The sequence below is a fragment of the Musca autumnalis genome, unplaced genomic scaffold (genome assembly GCF_047663935.1).
Source record: "Musca autumnalis isolate F117 unplaced genomic scaffold, ASM4766393v1 scaffold_1, whole genome shotgun sequence".
NCBI classification, from domain to species: Eukaryota; Metazoa; Arthropoda; class Insecta; order Diptera; family Muscidae; genus Musca; species Musca autumnalis.
In genome coordinates, this window is record NW_027411644.1 from 167,914,932 (window position 1) to 167,937,577 (window position 22,646).

At 34.4% G+C, this 22,646-nt stretch overlaps 1 protein-coding gene across 1 annotated transcript in view; it reads right to left on the bottom strand.

Annotated features, from left to right (window-relative positions):
• LOC141388704 (uncharacterized) overlaps positions 1 to 22,646 on the bottom strand; it is a 534,459-nt gene that overhangs the window by 85,598 nt on the left and 426,215 nt on the right. Inside the window, exons 5-7 of the mRNA XM_073958881.1 lie at positions 12,456 to 12,596; positions 12,009 to 12,140; positions 11,669 to 11,766 (exon numbers count right to left, since the gene is read on the bottom strand). Of these exons, the coding sequence (XP_073814982.1) occupies positions 11,669 to 11,766; positions 12,009 to 12,140; positions 12,456 to 12,596 (371 nt within the window). The remainder of the gene's footprint in view (positions 1 to 11,668; positions 11,767 to 12,008; positions 12,141 to 12,455; positions 12,597 to 22,646) is intronic.

The following is a 22,646-nucleotide window of genomic DNA, read 5'->3' on the forward strand; positions in this document are numbered from 1 at the left end:
ACAAGCAGCTTTTACACTTTGCTTGCGATCTTTTCATTCCACGCTTTGGCGTTGTTTGTTGGCATTCAGACCACATGCAGTCACGCTTAATCCCTTTTTAATTAGAGTTGAAATTGTTAACAGTAAAAAAGTAACAAGTTCCTTTTTGTGTGTTAAAAAGAGCAGTGTTGGTTTTTTGTTTTGCCTTTTTTTACATTGATACACAAAGAACATTGCACAGAAAACAAAACAAGAAGAAATATGGTTACACTGTTAACGAGTATTAAAACTGTTTACAAAATTCACAGTTCTTTTTTTTAATAAGAATAAAAGAAGGAAATTCTCTTGAAAAAAAATGGAAAATTACGTATTATGCATACATAAGTAAGTAAGTGTATTGGCAAGTCAACAGTTTAAGAGTGGGGAATTTTTTCCGCTGAACAGTAGTCAATGTTGTAGGTATATCTACATATTTAATTTTACAGCAGCTAAAATTTTTAAAGAAAATCAGAATGTAATAAAGAATAATCAGAATTATAGATGATCAGAACTGAAGTTTAAAAAAGTAAAAAGCATATGATTTGGATAATGATTTGGATAATTCTTTTTTGAAATGTTCGTCATAACCCAACATAGGTTTGTATTATATTTATTTTGCCACGCCCACTTTTTCAATTTTCAATTTTAATATTTTATACAAAAACTACTGAACTGATTTTCCTGAAATTGTCGTGGAATGTACAGGGATGACCCTCGGTGAAAATAGGCTACATAATTTGTTGAATTTTGGAAGGGACGGGGTACTTCCTCTATACCATATTTCTTTAAAAATGCTATATTTACAATAATTGGAACATTAATTTGCGAGACAATTTTGGTTGTGTCTCCTTACCTACTTTTTTGGGAACCAAAAACCAAAAAAGTTGCCCACGCCCACTTTTTAAAATATGTTACATCTACAAAACTACTGAACCAATTTTCTTGAAATAGTCCGGGAATGTACAAGGATGGCCCCCGAAATATGCTATACATTTTATTTAATTCCTTATGCGATATGTTTAAAATTACGCATGTATCGGTTTAAGTTTTGCCGTTCTTATGAATATTTTATGAATTTCGGAGAGGGAGGTATTCCTTCCCCACGCATTTCTATTAAATGCTATATGGATAAGCCAAAACTATGATTATATCAGTTTCAGCATACATTTTGGAAGACAATGGGGTTGTGTGTATATTAATATCCTGCAATTTTCAGAAAATGCCCTTTATTTATAGACGAATTTCCGGGGCTTACTGTTTTATAATCGCTATTTTTTCTATATTTCTAGATAAGCCAAAACTATGATTATATCAGTTTCAGCATACATTTTGGAAGACAATGGGGTTGTGTGTATATTAATATCCTGCAATTTTCAGAAAATGCCCTTTATTTATAGACGAATTTCCGGGGCTTACTGTTTTATAATCGCTATTTTTTCTATATTTGACTTGTCAAGCATAAAGTCCATTAAAAGTCGTCATTAAAACTCATTACGACGGTCCAGCAACGCGGAACGGGGTCTACTACGGGGTCGGAAAACATCGTTCTATGGGGACTACATTAAAATGTGGGCGGATATAGGCCATTTTCAATCAATCAAACATCCTAGGAGTAAAATAAACTACTGTATCAAATTAAAAATCTCTTTTTATAAAAATTGTGAGCTCTATATTGATTTCAACACTCAGATGGACATGGTTATATCGTCACGAACTCTAAGTCGATATAACCATGTCCATCTGAGTGTTGAAATCAATATAGAGCTCACAGTTTTTATAAAAAGAGTTTTTTAATTTGATACAGTAGTTTCTTTTACTCCTACGATGTTTGATATTGAAAATGGGCTATATCCGTCCACATTTAGTCCCCATAGAACGATGTTTTCCGATTTTCAGTATATTGAAGTTTGTGTTCTCAATATCGCTTAAAAATAGTATCGTTTTGGGTTTTCAATTTTCAGGAATTTGTCGGTGAAAGTCGACGTCATCATACAGCCCTCATAGAAGTGCGCATCCCGATTTTCAGTATTTTGAAGGTTGTGGCCTGAATATTCCACAGAAATTTTTGACATTCGGTATTTAGTCTTCGGTGGTGGGATATATAAAACTTTTCACATAAAATTTGTAAGTACAGGTCCGAGTCTTCATATTGCCACCAAAGAGGGTACCTCCCGATTTTCAGTATTATAGAGGTTGAGGTCTCTCCGGCGGATATTTGGCATTTAGTCTTCGTTGGGGGTATACATTTTTACACCTGATATTTGTCGGTTAATGTGTACGCCTTCACATAGCCTCCATAGAACAGTACATCCCTATTTTCGGTATTTTGAAGGTTGTAGCTTCATTTTACCGCCGAAATGGCATACATTTAATATTTAATCTTACATGAGGGTATACAATTTTCCTTATGATAATTATAGGTTCACGTCTTCATATAGCCCCCATTGAACAGTCCCACCTAATTTTCGATACTTTCAAGGTTTTGGCTTCAATATCACACCAAATAGGTATGAAACTTTCCATCAGATATTTGTAATCATGACTGAAATTTGGTATTTAGTCTTCGTTGAGTAACAAAACTTTCGCACAGAAATTTCTCGGTACAGGTCAACGTTTTATAAAGCCTCCATAGAACGGTACTCCTGATGTTCGTTATTTTGAAAGTTTTAGCCACATTACACAGACGGAATAACGAAAATTTGGTATTTAGTCTTCGCTAGGGGTACAAAACGTTATAACAGGTAAAAACATCCGTTGAAAAAAATCATACGCTATATGTCAACGCTTTGAATAAGTCATAATTAAAGATTTGTAACCAAGATCGACGACGATTTTGACCTTGAAAATAAGTTCTGGTGGATTTTACGTGTTCATAATTAGTTCTTTAAGACATGAGCTACAACAAAATTCTTAGTAGTTTCGGAGATATGAGTCTACAAATGATCCCTTTTGACAACAGGGCACTATAGGTAATTTGGCCTGTTTTTGAGGCAAAAATTAATAGCGGTGGACTTATGGGTTTATTATACATTTTTAATGCTTTATATGCAAAAGTAAGCTAAAACGAAGAATTACACAGTAGTATTCGGATAGAGCGAGCATCGGTTATAAGAAACTACGTTTATAACAAACAGAGTTTTGTATTCCCAAAGAATTTTTCTTAATATGTGTACACACATTCAACTTCTTAAAATTAGCACGATTATAAAAATTATCACCCCGCGAGTAGAATTTCTTTCAATTTGTTAGGATTTACAAGCCCGCTGTTAAGCACAGGCGGACGGCGACGAATTTAAGCGCTGTTTTCAATATTTTAATATTGAATATTTAAAAGTAAGTTTTAATAAGAATTTTACAGACGAATACGGTTTTAACGAACGGGAGGTAAATTAAAACAAAAAAAGTACTAAAAAATTGATCCACCAAAAGATTTTTATAAACATTGATATGTTTAAAATATTGAATCCGAAGAGATTTTTATAAATATTATTTTTCTAAAAGGACCAAATAAACCGCGCAATCATGATACCTAGTTAGAACGTATTACAGATATTATTACAAAAATTTTTACCACGACACCTCTGTACACTTTTACAACAGATGGTGAATATTTCTTTAAGGAAAATGTCTTTTTTAGTTCAAATCGGATGCTTTTTTGTGTTTAGTATTTCCTTCGCTAAACCAAAAATAAATAAATAAATAAATAAAAAATAATATTTTTTTTGCAAAGAGAGCACGTACAAAAAAAGGATATATAACTTAAAAAACGCAACAAATCGCACTTTGGTATATTATGAAGTTGATTCAGAACCCTTTTCTGAAGATATTCCCGGTGTCAGAAATTCTGACAAAGTTGGACAATTTTGTCAAAGTCTATAATACAAAACTATAATTTTGTAAAAAAATTTTAGGTGGTATCCTATATGACGACTTTTTCCGTTGTAACAAACATTTTTGAGATAATAAATCGTAAAAGAGAAAGTACACACCATACCACTTAATATCATATCTATTTATTTGCGTTTAATTTCTGCCCTAAGTTTTAATTTTTTAATATTTTTATTTTGTCTTCGAAATTTTGACTTTGACTTCGAATTATACCGCGGATTTTGAACATTTTTGAAAACAAATTGCATATCCCAATAATTTGACATGTTCTTTTTTCAAATCAAATTATAAAACTCGGGTTATTAAACGTGCAAAAATTGACTTTTTGCCTCAAAATCTGTCCAAATTACCTATAGTGCAAGTCCTCAAAACTTTGGAGCTCATAACCGCGAAAGTGGAAGTGATGACACGTGTCTACTTATTTTTGGTCTTCTATCATGCTACGGTGTCAGAATATGTTTTGTTGAAGAGGTGCACTACCCAAAGGATGCAGGATGTTTTTAAAGGATTTTTCAGTATTTAATTTTTCAATGACAATTTTGATGTCCTTGTTATCCTTGAAACAATAAATGAAAATTATTATACGAAGGAAATATTCCCCTCTTTATTATGACATATTTATAGTATTTTTTGAAAAATGTTGTCCTTTGAAGTTTGAATGTCCTTTATAAGGTCAACAGGATGAGAAAACGAAAAATCTTAAGTACCATTTTACTCCATTTTGCCCATAGTTTCAAACGTATATAGTCCGGTTCATCTGTAGGACGGTGAAATAAAATAATTTTTTCTATTTACTTCAATACAGTTCGTGGTGGAAGGTACCAAAAGTTCAGACCTGTTGAACTTAAATCTGTTCTTACTTATTTTTAGTTACAATTGTTAGTGGCCAACTAACTAGCTTTTCGGTCAGCATCAAATACATATGGATGTGCAAATGTACATTTTTGTATCTATTTAAAATCGATTTTAATAGTTTGCATAAAATACGTATTTGTGACATTTTGCTTGCCAATCAATTGATAACAGATGTTTATGTATATTTCATTTAACATATTCATAATGTTATGAAAAACATCAAAACTTTTTCTGTCAATGTTGACACTTTAATTAATATTTGTGATGTTCCTTCCCATTTGTTTAGACTGAATTTTAAATGGATATGAAAAGTGAGAGGTTGCTATTAGATGACGTGTCCATTAGCTTATTTTGTCATTATCAAAAGTCATAAAAAATATCTTCTACATCTATACCCATGTCATTGCGCTTAGTGGCTAAGCAAGGCTACTTGAATGATGCTGCATTGCATTGGCAAAATATATACAAATTATAAATAAATACTATACCATTTTCAACTGTAATTCAGAAAATAGCAGTTGCAATTCAGAAATTCCATTTGAAATTCAGATATTTTATTTTTAATTCAGAAATTCGATTTGAAATTCAGAAATTCGATTTGAAATTCAGATATTTTATTTGTAATTCAGACATTCCATTTGAAATTCAGAAATTCCATTTGAAATTCAGATATTCCATTTGAAATTCAGATATTTCATTTGAAATTTAGAATATTTAAAATGAAATTCAGAAAATTTCAATTGAAATTCAGAATTATAGTTTTCGAGCTACAGTTGGCACCGGAAGACGCTTTGATAAAAACAATGTTTCGTAGACGGTAATTTTCCACAAAACTGCAAAATATTTTTCAATAAAAAAATTCAAAACTCACATTAAGATGTGCTCTTTCAAATGAAAAAAAAAAATATATATATATGGCGAAAAACAAAAATTTTTTACAATCGATGAATCCGAGTTTCACCCTTTCAGATTTCGCGAACTGTTAACATATTCTATATAGTATGATATACATTCTTTTAACTGAAGTGTTTTAGGAGGAATCCCATAAGGTCGACCATTAAAATTAATTAACGTGGAAGCTGTGTTGGCATCAATGTAGAAAAATAGGTAAAAATGGGTTGAAGCCAACAAGTTTTTTTATGCTCCCTTCCGATTTTAGGCTTAACCTTACATTTTATAGACATATGCCCAAAGAAAGACTCAAAGAATACTTCATGGGCAATATGATACTAGTGTATCATTTTTCGATATATCCACTGCATCCACCTAAAATTGATGCTGCCATTTTGAAGCCGGAATTTCGGGGTTTTTTGAATTGTTTTAATAATTCGGACGCGCAACAAGATAATATTCAAAACTCACATTAGGATTATAAAACTCGTGATTCTACGTCGTTTAATGCATATCTCATGAGTGTGCTCCTTACAGCATCCTAGTAATTGGAGTCTAAAGGCCAATATTTGATGCGTGATTTTTTTAAAAAAAAACTATTTTTTGCGTTTAAAATTTACAAGTGCCATTCAATTTCCTTTGTACCCCGCGTGAATTTAGTTTTTTTACGCGACGGATCTAATGAGACCTTCCGCGATCGAATCCATCCACTAAAACCGCGGATATAGATACCCTGAAAATAGGAAAAGCAGCAAAAAATTATTTCGACAAATCCGCGTACTAAACCGCGATTTTCTTGAAATTTTTTTACGTAAATGGAATCCTTTATACGCGGTTATAATATTTGCGAAAACACGTGTCATAAATTACAGAGATTCGCGTGTAATATGGGTTTTTCACCAAAAATAGAATGTGGAGGCACATCCGCGGTTCTTGAAGAATCTAATTAAAATTGGTATATTTGGACGTATTTTTGATAGGCGCTGACGAAACCGGATGCGCATCAAAATCGTATGCACATTGCGCGACTTTTACCAACTTTAAGGTTTTTTGCAGTGTATGATGCAACTGGTGGCACACAATGGCCCCTGAGTGAAACATCGAAAATTGCATAAATTTTGACAGAGATTGATTCGCTGTATCCAAAAACGGATGCGCATCAACCGACTTTAACTAATTCGCGAATAACAGGCTTTTTAATTATAATATTAATTGAATGATTGTAATTTCAATATTACTCTTAATTTCCTACCTTTATAAGTTATCACAGTAATCAGTTAAACTCTCGCGATGGTAAACCATATGTTTTGATGAAGTTTTAACTGTATACATTCATTATTCTATGGGATTTTAGCAAAATAGTTGGAGAACTCCCAAATATTTTTTTCTAATTTTTAGAATCAAACCAAAAAAATATTTGCAACAATATTTTCCAACAATAAGTTTTTCTCTTTTGTTGTTGCTATAATATGCAATTTATGTACCCAATCTCTATAAATTTGATATCATATTTTTCTACGCATTGTCTAGATTCCGCATATATTCTTTAATTTATTTTTTGAAGGTTTGTACGGATTCTGGGACAGGATAATTTGGATTTACTTCAACATTTTTTTTATTATTTGTTGACTTTCCGCGAAAATAATAATAAATTTAATAACTATTTAAACATCTACGAATAGATATGGACTGCTGTTAACGATTTATGCATACATTTTATCATAACAACAAAAAAGATATTTTTAAATATTTTTTTCTTTACATGAGAATAAAAACCGCTATAACTTTTGCGCGCATTGGCCAATTTCGTGAACGCGAGCAGATTTGAAACCGGATTTTTTTCCTTTACCTCTGTACCAAAAATCGTAGATGTGCTTGTAAAAAAATTTTTTAATTTTTTTCAAATGGAATTGTAAAGGAATTTTGTTATTCGCCATATATATATATATATATATATATATATATATATATATATATATATATATATATATATATATATATATATATATATATATTAAAAAGTTGCGTAGCTTTCTTAGAAAAAAGTCATGAACAAGTAAAAAAGTATCACTCGGCTTTGCCGTAGGAGGTATGTTTAAGTTCAAATGTGATTTTTATTCTAATTCGACTGACTTTCAGTCATGTGTCAACCCCCCTTGTCAGAAATAGTCTACTACGTAAATCATCCAACTTTGCGCTTTCGGCGCAAAGTAATATTGACATATTCTGACAAGAGAGGTTGACAGTTTGCCCGCCAAAGTCTAGTTAAAGCTGCGTTTGAGAGGGTGTTATTCGACACAAGGCAGAATAGACGAACTTCGTTCACGGACTCCGTCCACTTAACAATACTAACAAAAATTATTGTTTACGAAAAAAGGTAAAAGCTTTACGAGCAAACATTCAATAAACATACCAAACATCAATACTAAAAACCCTTGTGTTTTTATTTCTCTTCTTTTTCGTTTATTTACACCGCACAACCTCTACGAGGCAAACACCAACAAAAGCTACGCTTTAAAATATACAGTCCACTCATAATTTGGTGTCCCACCTAAACTTTCTGCTTTCGCAGCTAAACATCTGGTCTCTTCAGGCTGGATTAAACAAGGTATACGCTCAGCCTGGGTGAATTGAAACACCTTTTTCCCAGAAAATCGTATCTATTTAGAGTGTCTTCAGTATTATGGGCGTAAGAACTTTCCGACAAAGATATGGATTAGGATAAAATCTCAAAAGTATTGCGGGGGAGAGACCGACGTAGTCCATTTGTGTGTCTTATTTTGGGTGTCATTCCTCTCAATGGATTCACTATATCAGGAAACATGGACTTGCTAGCTGTAAACAGGGCTACTAGGAGTACCTTCGGTAAAAATTTCCAAAGGATCCTCGCACAGACCGTTAACCGCACTTAAACAATATGCCTAATATGTCTGATGATCGGACTTAACATCGTAACGTAGCATAATTGTTGGATGATGTGTTGGACTTTGGTAGATTAATAATTAAAAAAATGTTGATAATTTGTGTGGGTGTACCCTAAGGAATGGACCGATAGGGTCCACTATGGAACATAAACTAATTTTGTACAAAATATTTCAGGAACCAATGTTTGGACCAAAGCGACAGCTTCGATTTTGGGATATTGCGCTTATCATTTTAGTTAATATGTTCAAACTTTTGTGGCAAGGTACCGGAAGGAGTGGACCTGAAAGAACCATCTTCGAATTTCATCAAATATTCGAAGAAATATTACTATATGCAAAGTGTGGACTAACGCGGTATTCGACTCGGGAATTGTGGTGCGGAGGTGTTTTTTTACAGTTTTCGGGTAGTTTTCCGAAGAAGTATGGACTTGCCACTGAAAAAAACGTGTACCATCGTAATAGGGGCCTTGAGTGCCACCTGTTGCAAGAAAAATCAAAAGGTGTCGAGGGGAGGTCCTAACCTGCACTTTTCCGAAATTTGGTGTGGGAAGTATCCAAAGGAGTTGAGATATAGAGTCCATATTCTAACCTGATCTATGTCTCGTGGGAAAACTACGACGTCCAAAGTATGTACCAAGTCGGTTACTGCCTTCAAGGGTTATCGTGCTCATAATTTTTCCGAAAAAAAATTAACTTTTGTTGGGGAGGTACCCGAGGGTGTGGGCCGTTATGGCCCATCTTCGAACTTTGTTTGGACAAAATATTGCGAAAGCCAAATTTTGGACAAAATGGTTTAATCCGTTCAAGAGTTATCGTGCGCTCAGCCAGCCATCCATACGGACGGACATTGCTAAATCGACTTCAAATTGTTTGAAACAGATTTCGCCCAAATATACTTGGGGTCTAAAACCATTATTTCGATGAGGCACATTTTGCCCGTACGAAAGTGTATATACCCCAGTTAGCTTAAAATGAGGGTATAAAAATGCTTTTTATTGGAATTTACAACTGGGGAGCACCCCCTAAAAACCGTGCCGGCAACAAGTAAAATTTCCCAAAACCCAGCCTTATCACGCACCATGCTCGTAACTACAACCGTTTTGCCTGGGCGTCGATAATGAATCATTCAGTCTGTCAATAAGTCAGTCACTTATCACCCAACTCTTGTATATATGTATTAAGATTATTTTCAAAATAGTCTGGCTTAATCCCATTGTTGTTATTTTAATATTTAAAAACAAAGAATTAATTAGTGGAGAAAATTTGGTATTGTTGGCCAATCCAAAATTTCACTTATATTAGACAGGAAATACAGTGTGCATAAAATTCTGCTATCTACTGTCTACGCATCTCTATTATATCGACGTCTCTAAACAATAGTATGCTAAGTCGACTTAGCATGTTTTCAAGTTCTTTACATTTTTATATTTAACATCCTTTAACTTAAATTCTGTCAAATTTTGGTAATGATCGGACAATCCGAACAGAAGTTATAAACAAATATTTACTTAGCATAGTACTGAAGGTCGAAGAAATTTCCAAACTTTTAAAGCTTGTCCTGCAAAACTGGCTTTTCAGAATTAGCAAACTATTATTTGGAGGTGTCGAACGTCCTTTAACTTAAATTCTGTCTAATGTTGGTAATGATCGGTCAATCCGAACAGAAGTTATAAACAAATATTGACTTAGCATAGTACTGAAGGTCGAAGAAATTTCCAAACTTTTAAAGCTTGTCCTGCAAAACTGGCTTTTCAGAAATAGCAAACTTTTATTTGGAGGTGTCGAACGTCCTTTAACTTAAATTCTGTCTAATGTTGGTAATGATCGGTCAATCCGGACAGAAGTTATAAACAAATATTGACTTAGCATAGTACTGAAGTTCAAAAAAATGTCCAAACTTTGAGAGCTTCTAATGCAAAACTCACTTTTTAGACTTAGCATACTATTATTTGGAGGTGTCGATATGTACAGATTAGTTCGGGCAATGTATCAAAAGCGTACAACTACAACTACGTGTGCATCAATGATAGCCTATATGGGCAAGCGCCATTGTGGCCTTGACCCACAAGGTTTAATGGACGTGGATCTATGTCCACAACACTTTGACTACTAAAACCCAAAAGTTTAAATTACAACTCGTACACTTTGTGCATTGTACACTAGGCCGGGGCGATTTGTATGTAAGGAAAATGCGTTTCTGATTCCTGAGATTCTACTGAGCAGAACAGCCCACTAGACCATACATATGACTACGGTGAAAATCGATTTTGACTTGTAGTTTTTTTTTATCCACAAAGCAAAAACCGCCAGAAGGAGCGTTCCAACGCTTTTGCCATATACTAGAGAATTCTTCTTTATTAGTTTGGCTACAATTTCTTCCTTAGTGTTGGATAGAAAATCCCAATGGTTTGATGTTATATGCCAACATACCCAAAAACCTGGATAAAAAACTTCAAAATTGGGAGGCTCGATTTTCACCGTAGACATATGGTATAGTGGATTTTTTTGCTCAGTAGAATCCCAGGATTTAGAAATGCGAAGGGCCCAATAAGGTGTAAAAACCACACCACTCTATTGTACACACTTTCACTAGGAATGGAAATGGCATTTTACCAAAATTTTATAATTGGATTTTAAGCATTTTTCAATATTTTTTGGAATAACAAATTCTTACGAAATGCATTTTCATTAGTTCGTTTCAACACATTTCAACCAATGATCGGAAGCAGATTTTAAAATCAATAACTTTTATTTGGTTTTGCTGGAATAGCTCTTCTAATTCTACAGTTTTCTATGAATATCATGATGCATTGAAGAGTATTGAGTTGTATTTATATTTATTTCTCATATACACATGTAAGTACGTGATATGTATTTTTTACTCGTATTTATTAGGAATTTTGTTTTGACATGTACTGTTAACTTTGTAATTTTTCTTTGAATTCTTTTATAAATTATGTTCACTAATTTTAAATTTATATTTTTAATGGTCGCAATATGGACCAATTAGCACCTGCTACTAGGCATACATATATCCTTTGTTAAAAGCAAAACAAAATATAAAATAACAAATTTTTTTCAACAATTCATACCTCAGGTTGTGTTTCACCATGGACAATGCACACAAGCATTGCCTCATGACCTTCTCCAGAGAAGACCACCGGGCGTTCAACATTGATTTCGGGAGGATCTAGATAACAAAATTGAAAAAAAGGTAAAGAAATAAAAATTAATTCCCAATATTTGATTTGTAATAAACGAAAATACAATATATTCCAAGTTCCCCAAAAAAAGAAGGAAAACATAACCGTTATTAAAATAAAAACAAATTCTAATGGTTTCTGGGGATGTGCTGGCAAGTTATTGTTATGACCACAACTACCATGACCCTTACTACCATTTATTTCCCTGGCGTTTCATTAGCATACTTACACAAAACATGTAAAATCACTTGACTGGAGGCCGGTTGACCCACACCATTATTGGCCGTACAAATATAAACTCCACCCTTGTGGCGATCCACATTTTCAATTGACAATATATGCGAATGAAGTTTCTCCTCGCCTATGGGGGCCGCCGCATTGTTAAACAATGACATAAAAATAATTTTATAGGAAAGTGGAAGAGAGTGAAAAAGACGGGAGAAAATGGTCATAAAGAAAATCATGAATAGCTTACAAAAATTACCATAAAGGAAATATTTAGTTTTCAAATAAAATGACCCTTAAGATTCATTTTTTTATTCACAATGTTCTTTTATATTTTATTTAAGTTCGTACTTTTTTCTAGTTGGCTATTTTGTCCATGTTCTTGGCTTATTAACATATTCACAGTTAAGAAGCAGAAGAAAGTGGAGACAAAACAGAAGGGAAATCTTACCATTGGGCAAAATATTATTTTTACGACTCCATGTAACGTTTGGTGTAGGATTACCAGAGGCTGAACATTCAATGCGAACCGAGGAGCCTTTTTTAACTTGCAAATGACCGCTGCTGCTCATATGATGAATCCTTGGTGGTACTACAAAAATATAATGGTTGATAGAAAATAAGAACATGGGGAGAGAAAAAAAGAAGAGAAGTTAGTAAAATGACCTTACTCGACACAATGGTAGTTTGTTGTAAACAAAATGATTTTTTTTGTAATATGTAATAGAAAATATGGTGAAAATAAGTTTAGAAGTAATTTTACAAATTTACGAACTTGGCAGTTTGTGTATCCACTACAAGCACAGAAGAAATATTGTTAGGGCAAACATATTTTTAGACACAATTTTTTTGCAAATGCCCAGAAATGCATGCTGTGGCGTTAACCAATATGGTTGCAATATCAATATATATATACAATATAGTAAATATTTGAATCCCACTACCAAATAGGACTTTTTTTTTAATTAACCGTAGATTAATACAAAAAAAATCATTAAAAAATTTATGATTTGTAAATGTATAGATGTTTTTGGAACAGGTCATGGCTATATGGGCTGGGTTACTTTATTTGGCAAAATAAATTAAATTAAAGAAAATCGAAGAGTACGATCATTGATAAAATGGAATTTAAATATTAAATCGCGAAAATTGCATCCAAGCCATTGTGCATTTTTTTATACCCTCCACCATAGTATGGAGGGTATATTAAGTTTGTCATTCCGTTTGTAACACATCGAACTAATCATTTGCGACCCTATAAAGTATATATATTCTTGATCAGGATAAAATTCTAAGACGATCTAGCCATGTCCGTCTGTCTGTCCGTCTGTTGTAATCACTCTGGCGTCCGCAATAATTGAGATAGAGTGCTAAAATTTTGCACGCGAGGGTCTTTTTTCCATAGGCAGGTCAAGTTCGAAGATGGGCTATATCGGTCCACTCTTTGGTACAGCCCCCATATAACGGTACCTCCGGATTTGAGGTATTTTGACGTTCTTCGCCACATTTGCAGACCGAATTAGCTATAATTTCGCACTTAGGGTTCCTAGTGATCAACAAACTTATATCCCAAAGGATATGGGCATAGGTCCATGTTTTGGTATAGCCCCCATATATCGGAACCTTCCGATTTTCGGTATTTTGAGAATTTTAGCGACAATTTTTAACCGAACTAGGTGTAATTTGCCATTTGAGGTTCTCAGCGGTCATGAAATATCTCCACCAAACATCGTCATCGTAGGTCCATGTTTTGGTATAGCCCCCATATAACGGTACCTCCCGATTTTCGGTATTTTGAGAAGTTTAGCCACAATTTGTAACCGAACTATCTGCAATTTGACATTTGAGGTTCTCAGTGGTCATTAAACATCTCCACCAAACATCGTCAACATAGGTCCATGTTTCGGTATAGCCCCCATATATCGGTACCTCCCGATTTTCGGTATTTTGAAAATTTTAGCTAAAATGTTTAACCGAACTACCTGTAATTTGCCATTTGAGGTTCTCAGTGGTCATGAAATATCTCCACCAAACATTGTCGACATAGGTCCATGTTTTGGTATAGCCCCCACATAACGGTACCTCCCGATTTTCGGTATTTTGAGAATTTTAGCCATAATTTGTAACCGAACTATCTGCAATTTGATATTTGAAGTTCTCAGCGGTCATTAAACATCTCCACCAAACAGCGTCAACATAGGTCAATGTTTTGGTATGGCCCCCTTATAAGCGTACCTCCCGATTTTCGGTGTTTTGAGCATTTTAGTTACAATTTTTAACCGAACAAGCTGTAATTCGACATTTGAGGTTCTCAGTGGTCATGAAACATCTCCACCAAACATCGTCAACATAGGTCCATGTTTTGGTATAGCCCCCATATAACGGTACCTCCCGATTTTCGATATTTTGAGAATTTTAGCTACAGTTTTGTCTATTAAAAAATAAATAAAATAGATTAGATAACACTGTGCAACAAAATGGAGGAGAACATCTGGGGCACGGAAAATTCCTCTTGGGGAAGAAAGGCCTTGGTGAATATATTATGAAACCCGAAGGACTGATCCGTCGTGAGTCGAACTTCCGCGTTATGGCGTGATAAAATTTTTGTTAGAGACCCTGTGGGCAATCAGGAATTATCGTTATATCTTTGTTCGCTGTTGCTTAAGTGCTCTACATAAACAACAAACGAAGATATAATGCTAATTCATGATGGCTTACCGGGTCTTCGACTCACGGCGCATCTGTCCTTCGGGGTTTTTAATATACACTCACCAATGGCTTTCATCTCCAAAAGGAATTATCTCTGCCCCAACATTTGTGTTCACAGTGTAATTTAAGCAATAGTGGGAGGCAGTAGGCTTCTATCCATTGTCGAAAGGTTGTTCCACCTAAAATTGTGAAAGGACCCTAATTATTCCATTTTAATTAAGACTATTTTATGGTGGAGGGTATAAAAAGTTCGGCTCGGCCGAACTTAACGACTTTTTACTTGTTCTATTTTTATTAGATAGCTGATAAAAAAGTAAAAAATACAACAAATATTTGTTCTATTTGGACCAATATTAAAGAAGATATGAGAATTTTTTGCACATAGTTTTTACAGAACGATATCTCAGAAACATTTAGTCAAAAAAAAATCCGAAAATATACTCACATCTTTTGGTTATGAACACAGCAAAAGATTAAGGAAATCAAAAGCCACCGATAAAATGTTGCACATTTATTTCTAGACCGAGTTCAGTCACACATTTCAAATTTCATAGAAATCGGACATACATATATAGCGTTTTGGTGCAGCAAATTCGTGAAACCGGCCGAAAATATATGTGGGATCTATATCCAACTCTAAACCGATTTCAATAAAATTCGCACATTCAAAATTTCATCGAAATCGGACATATATAGCGTGTTTGGTGCACAAAATACGTGAAGTCGGCCGAAAATTTGAACCGATTTCGATATAATTTGGCACATTTTCTTTAGACCAAATTCAGTACACAATGTGGTGTAGGGTATAAAAACTTCATGAAAATCAAAGAAAAGATTTTTTATATTTTTATTAGGTAGATAAAACAACAAACAATTCAAAAGATATTTTTTATTTGGAAGTTATGAGTATTTCTTTGCACATAGTTCTTACAGAACGATCACATTGTTTTTTTTTGACTAAAGGTTCCAGAAACCTTTTGTGAAAAAAAAACAAAAACAAAAAAAAAAAACAGAAAATATACTAAGACGTTTTGCTTATGGGCACAGCATAATATAAAAGAAAACCAAAACAGCTTATTGAAAAATTGCCCGATTTCACTCAGAAATCCGCATATACTCGTATATTGAAAAGTGCAATAACATATTTTGATCTTAAAATATTTGTGTTATGGTCATCACTCCACTTACACAATTAAACTAATTAAAAAACTATGCACTAACACAATAATACTTCGCAAAAGTATGAAAAAGAGAATAGCGTGTAACTGCGTGTGATAAAATATCTCTAACATAGTACTTCGGCAAGGAATTTAATACTTCTCATAATAAATTGATTCCACGAAACTCACAAATCATAAATTAAACAAAAGCAACCAAACTGGTTGAAAACCCCATAGAGGAATGCTAATTATTTGAAATATTTATGTGTTTCTGTTGCATAAGCATTTAATATAAATATATGTACATAACCAAACAATTGCAATTCCATTAAAAAAATATAGAGCAATTTTTTAAAAAACCACAATATGAGTTTAATTTCACACTTACACACCTAAGCTTATTTACGGATAAATGTTTAAAATAATTTTCCAACATTTTTGATGAACTATCATCACAGTGATGACACAACTGATGTGTATATATTTTTTTTCTCACTCATTTATCCCAATAAAACCACTAAATACATTAACAAGTATAACCAATTTCATTTAATGAACGAATGAATGGAAAAAACAGCAACAACAACAATAGCGTTAACCACAAATTTGCCATACGGTTGCCAGGCTTGATGTGTTGCGGTTGATATCCAGGTTGATCAATGATGATAGATGGCAGGAATTGTATGGTAATAATGAAAACCAAAATAGTGTTGGCAAAATATGCCAGATAAAAAATTTGAAAAAAAAAAACAAAAACAACGAAAAAAAAACATGAATTAAAAAACAAAACAAATGCGTAAACTAAAAAAATGCAAATAGTTTAACACCAGTGACCTAAATCACAAAGGGTAAATCGTAGTCCAGATGATAAATTTAAATTATCTTAATAGTAATGTTCTTAAAACAAGTGATTTTTTTGATGTGGGCTTTTTTATTGGCACCTGTTAGGTGATTTTACCAAATTTATGAGCGTTCATTTAAAATCTTATGGAGCAAAACATTGAACTTACGACATATAACTGCTCAAGCCATTTGTGAAAAATTAACGAAACTTTTGGACATGTACGAGTGAAACAGAAAAGAACAAAATGTTGATTCAATCAAGGAACGCTATCGGCAAACCAATAACATCTACCCATCCAAGTGAAAGAGAACAATGGAATCGACTGTGTGCACGCTTATTAGCTCTGTAATACCTGATTGTTCCGAAAGTAGCAGGGAGTTATGCGACAGCAGTACAGATAGTCCTTGGAATAATGGCAATGCAACATTAACGATCTTATGGAAGCATAACCCAACATACATTGCAAGAAACTTTGTTATAAGCTCAAAGCTGCCGTTCTAAAATACAGCAACAGGGTGTAGTTAGCTTTCCCATGAGGGCATTGAAATCCCAATCCCGAGTCAGTTAGTTACTCGAAGTGGAGCATGCACTTTGACAGCCAGTAATGATTTTATAGAAATTTAGTTGACTGCACACAAAGTGAAGAATGGAAAAGCTCAAACAATTGTAGAATGACTACAGAAACATCGGGAACTTCCTTGTGCAAGATTTGAAGACTAATTGTGCTCAATTTAAAGCAGTCTTCACCAATGGTAAAATCTAGAATTTAAAATTTAAAGTTCAGCCATGAAAACTTCTCTACAAGTGGTGTCGTAAGATGGGGCGTTCGGACTCGACAATAACAAGTAGGTCCCATACCATTGAGCTAATATGAATCGGCGAGCACTCATTGATATGATAGAAGTCTTCCTTGCCCCTTCGGGGATGTTGTGGAAATATTTGTATGTATGTTTCTGTAGCTCTGAATGATTACCCAAAAACTCTCAAATGATTAAAGGACCCCTGGAAAAACGACTAATCTCCAATCAGATTTGTTCGAAGCAACCAATGCTGTGAGCATGCAGTCAAAGTTATGCAAGACCTATACAACTACTACCGCAAGAAGCTAAATATATTCCTAGAAACTGTAACTTGGTTTTGTCGTCGGCTGGGGTAAGTTCAGTCACGTCCATAAGGACCCACTAAACCGTAAGAAATTAGAAGAGAATACTAGTTAGTATTCGGCGTTCGTGTGTGTTTTCAGTTAAATAAAATGAAGCATCTTTTTGTAAATTATTTTGTCTTTCTAGCTCCGTTCCCTTTGGTTCTTGAACTGAAAAAGTAACACAAGATCAAATTTTCTACAAGAAAAATATCTACAAAAATGTTCCTCCGAAAATTTTAGTAAGTACATCAAAATCTGATAATTCATCGATCGATTTTATTATACCCTCCACCATATTATGGAGTGTATAATTAAATTTGTCATTCCGTTTGTAACATATCGAAATATTCATCGGAGACCCTAGAAAATATATATATTCTTGATCAGGGCAAAATTCTAAGTCGATATAACCATGTCCGTCTGTTCTAAATATCCGTCCGTCCGTCCGTTTGTTGATATCAATATAAACCTCGCAATTTTTAAGATAGAGCTTTGTTATTTGGTATGGGAGTTTCTATTACTCCTAGGATGTTTGGTATTGCAAATGGGCTATATCGGCCCACGTTTTGATATAGCCCCAATAGAACGGTACCACCCGATTTTCGGTATTTTGAAGGTTGTGGCCACAGTAACCCACTTAAATGGCTGAAATTTGGTATTTAGTCTTTGCTGGGAGTACAAAACTTTCCCCCACAAATTTGTCGGTATAGGTCCACGCCTTCATATAGCCCCCATAGAACGGTACCTCCCGATTTTCGGTATTTTGAAGGTTGTGGCCTCAATATTCCACCGAAATGGCTGAAATGCGGTATTTGGTCTTCATTTGGGGTATTAAACGTTCCGCATGAAATTTGTCGGTATAGGTCCACGCCTTCATATAGCCCCCATAGAACGGTACCACACGATTTTCGGTATTTTGAAGGTTGTAGCCACAATAATACACCGAAATGGCTGAAATTTGGTACCTAGCCTTCGTTGGGGATATACAACTTTCTCCCAGAAATTTGTCGGTGTAGGTCAACGCCTTCATATAGCCCCCATAAAACGGTACCTCCGATTTTCGGTATTTTGAAGGTTGTGGCCTCAATATTCCACCGAAATGGCTGAAATACGGTATTTGGTCTTCATTTGGGGTATTAAACGTTCCGCATGAAATTTGTCGGTATAGGTCCACGCCTTCATATAGCCCCCATAGAACGGTACCACACGATTTTCGGTATTTTGAAGGTTGTGGCCACTATAATACACCGAAATGGCTGAAATTTGGTACCTATCCTTCGTTGGGGATATACAACTTTCTCCTAGAAATTTTTCGGTATAGGTCCACGCCTTCATATAGCCCCCATAGAACGGTACCTCCCGATTTTCGGTATTTTGAAGGTGGTGGCCTCAATATTCCACCGAAATGGCTGAAATATGGTATTTGGTCTTCATTTGTGGTATTAAACGTTCCGCATTGAAATTTGAACGCTACCATCCGATTTTCGGTATTTTGAAGGTTTTAGCCGCATTATCATGCCGAAATGGCTGAAATTTGGTACTTAGTCTTCGTTGGGGGTGTAAAACTTTTTTCCAGACATTTGTCGGTATAGGTCCACGCCTTCATATATCCCCCATAGAACGGTACCTCCGGATTTTCGGTATTTTGAAGGTTGTGGCCACAGCAAACCACCGAAATGGCTGAAATTTTGTATTTATTCTTTGTTGGAGGCGCAAATCTCTTTGGCTGACATTCGTCGGTACAGGTCCCTAGAACGGTACGTTCTTCTTTTCGTAATTCCGAAGATTCTGACGTCAATATCCCCCCGAAAGACTGAAATTTGTTATTTAGTCTTCTATGTTGTTATAAAATATTCCAGAAGAGAATTATTAGTATACGTCCGCGGGTTCCTATATCCTCCATAGAAGCGTACCTCTTGATTTTCGGTATTTTGAAGGTTTTATTTTTAAATTTAAAAAATTTTAATGTTTACTTTTTCTGTCCATAATTTCAGTAAAATTGAATATGTATCTTTTGCAATATCGATCGATGAAGGCTTAGATTTTGATGTCTTTGATAAGCCCACAAAAAATATGACACTTTGGTTAATAGTTTTGGAGCTCCGCAAAATGCTTTAATAAAAACAACTTTTCGTAGATGGCCATTTGCATAAAAATTCTTAATATTTTTCAACAAAACATTCGGAATGCATATTAAGTTATGCTCTTTCAGATGATGAAAAAATCGATCACAAAAGTTTCGTAGTTTTCTTTGAAAAAAGCATGTAAAGGGGTTTTATTGGGTTTTTTTAACTGGGGGTCACCCTTTACACCCTTATCTGCTTATAATTTTTACCGCGTGCAGTTCTTATGATTTGTATTGTCCCTTAATTTTCTCATATTTTGAAAGCTTAATGATTTTCTTACGAGGGAAAAGTTCCTTCCAGAATATACACGTGCAAAAAAACCAACAAATACTTTCTAACTTGTATTTTGTTGCTATTTTCCAATGTGAGATTTAGCAAAAACATTATAGATATGAATTTTACTTCATATTTATGTTCTGTACTCAACTATTCGAACGAACGTCCTTTCTAAAGAATATATTAGGAAAAACCAACAAATTAACCGATATGGGCCCAAATATACGAAAAAATCAAAAATGTGTGCACATTTTATTCATTTTTAGCGGTATAGGAATTTACCCTCGGAGTCGTAGCCGGAGTGGTGAAAAAATTAGTCTGGAGTAGGAGTCGATCCAAAAATACCTCGAATCGCTGCTCTCGAAACCGTGCTCCCGACCAATGTTGCTGTAATTTCGTAGAGCTGGTTTTCAGATGGGAAGGTAAATGACAACGTCCGATGTGAAGTCTTTTAAAGGATTTTCATGCCTTCATATTTAAAAAAATACCCCATGTTAAGGTACTTTCCGATGTTACGCATTTAAAAGGTTATACGCACATCGACCAAATGCAATGACTATAACGTGGAATTTGGGATTTTGAATGGGTGGTAAACATCGATGTCTCGTTCGAATAAAAAACTTGTTTAAAAGTAAGTTAAATTTTTCAGTTAGCATATTTCATTTCTCCTAGAAATAAGCCTTTTCGTGACAGAAGGGCTTAATACCCTCCACTTTACTTCAATACAACTCGTGGTGGTAGGTGGATAGAAAACCGACCGGGACGCATTAAGTTAATGCCGTTCTTATTTTTGCCGTTCTTACATGTCAATTGTACACTAATAATACTTATGTATCCTTTCATAATATTGTGATTACAATTTCTTTTAATTTTATATCCAAGAAAGATTATGTTTAAACTTTTAGTTTCAATTTTTCACAACCCGAGCACAAGCACAACATTTTTAAATTTATTTTATGTTTCTATTAAAATCTAAACTTTTGAAAGTTTATTGTTTTGTTTGTTTTTCTCAATAATGAACTAAACTAAACCCTGCTCCCGAAACCCTGCTCCCGAAACCCTGCTCCCGACCATTGTTGCTGTAATTTCGTAAAGCTGGGTTTCAGATGGGAAGGTAAACGGCGTCGCCCGTTGTGAAGTCTTTTAAAGGATTGTTATGCCTTCATAATTTAAAAAAATACTCCATGTTAAGGTACTTCCTGATGTTACGTATTTAAAAGGTTGTACACACGTCGACCAAATGGAAAGACTATAACGTGAAATTTGGGATTTTGAATGTGTGGTAAACATCGTTGTCTCGTTCGAATAAAAAACTTGTTTAAAAGTAAGTGACATTTTTCAGTTAGCATATTTCATTTCCCCTAGAAATAAGCCTTTTCGTGACGGAAGAGCTTAATACCCTCCACTTTACTTCAATACAACTCGTGGTGGAGGGTATAGAAAACCGACCGGGACGCATTAAGTTAATGCCGTTCTTATTTTTTTTTTGCACACTTCTCCTTACATGTCGATTGTACACTAATAATACTCATGTTAGTCCGGTCAAAATAGACATGCGTATAAGGGGAAAATAGCAAAAATTCCCACAAAGCTGAATTTTGGTGGAGAGCTAGGGTTGGCCATTAGAAGCAACGTCCTAAAAGTCCCCATCGATCCCATGTGTGCAAAACAAGTTATTCGGGGTCAAAGGTCATTTTTGGAGGCATTATTCAGTTTTTTTTTTAATTTTTCTCCAAAACGGTAATACTTAGCAAAAGCCCGCTAAAGTAAAAGTTGTAGATTCAATAATTGTCTACAAGAGTGGTCTTTATGATTCCATTTTCGAGATATCGCGATCTAAAGGTCAAATAAAAAATTAGCCGCGTAAATACATTATGAGGCGAACCTGTTAAAGTAACGACACTATGTGTTACATACTTCCGTAAGCTTTCAAACGATATCCACTTTGCAGTAATCGGTTCAGTAGAACCGGGTCTAACCCGGTTTTTAAATTTGGGTTTTCGGGTCTAATAACCAGCGAACCGGGTCCGCAACCGTTGAAAATTATACATTTCCGTAATCAGCGCAACAAACCCTACCTTCGGACAAAAATTGAAAAAAATCGGAGAGTTTTCGTTGGGGTCGTTCCCGTTAGGCTTTCGATTATACATGTGGGTTAAATGGGCTATTTTTGTATAAAATGACTCTAGCATTGAATAACTCCAATAAACACACTACGATTTTGTTGGAATTTTTTTAGAAGATAGCTATAATTTCGCTCTTCAAGAAAATATATATATTTTTGGGGGACAGACCCGATTAATTCGCTTATTTTAGCCGGTTCGTCTGAATATGTGCATATTTCCCTTATAAGTGCATAAAAATCATGTGTTTTTTAGAACAG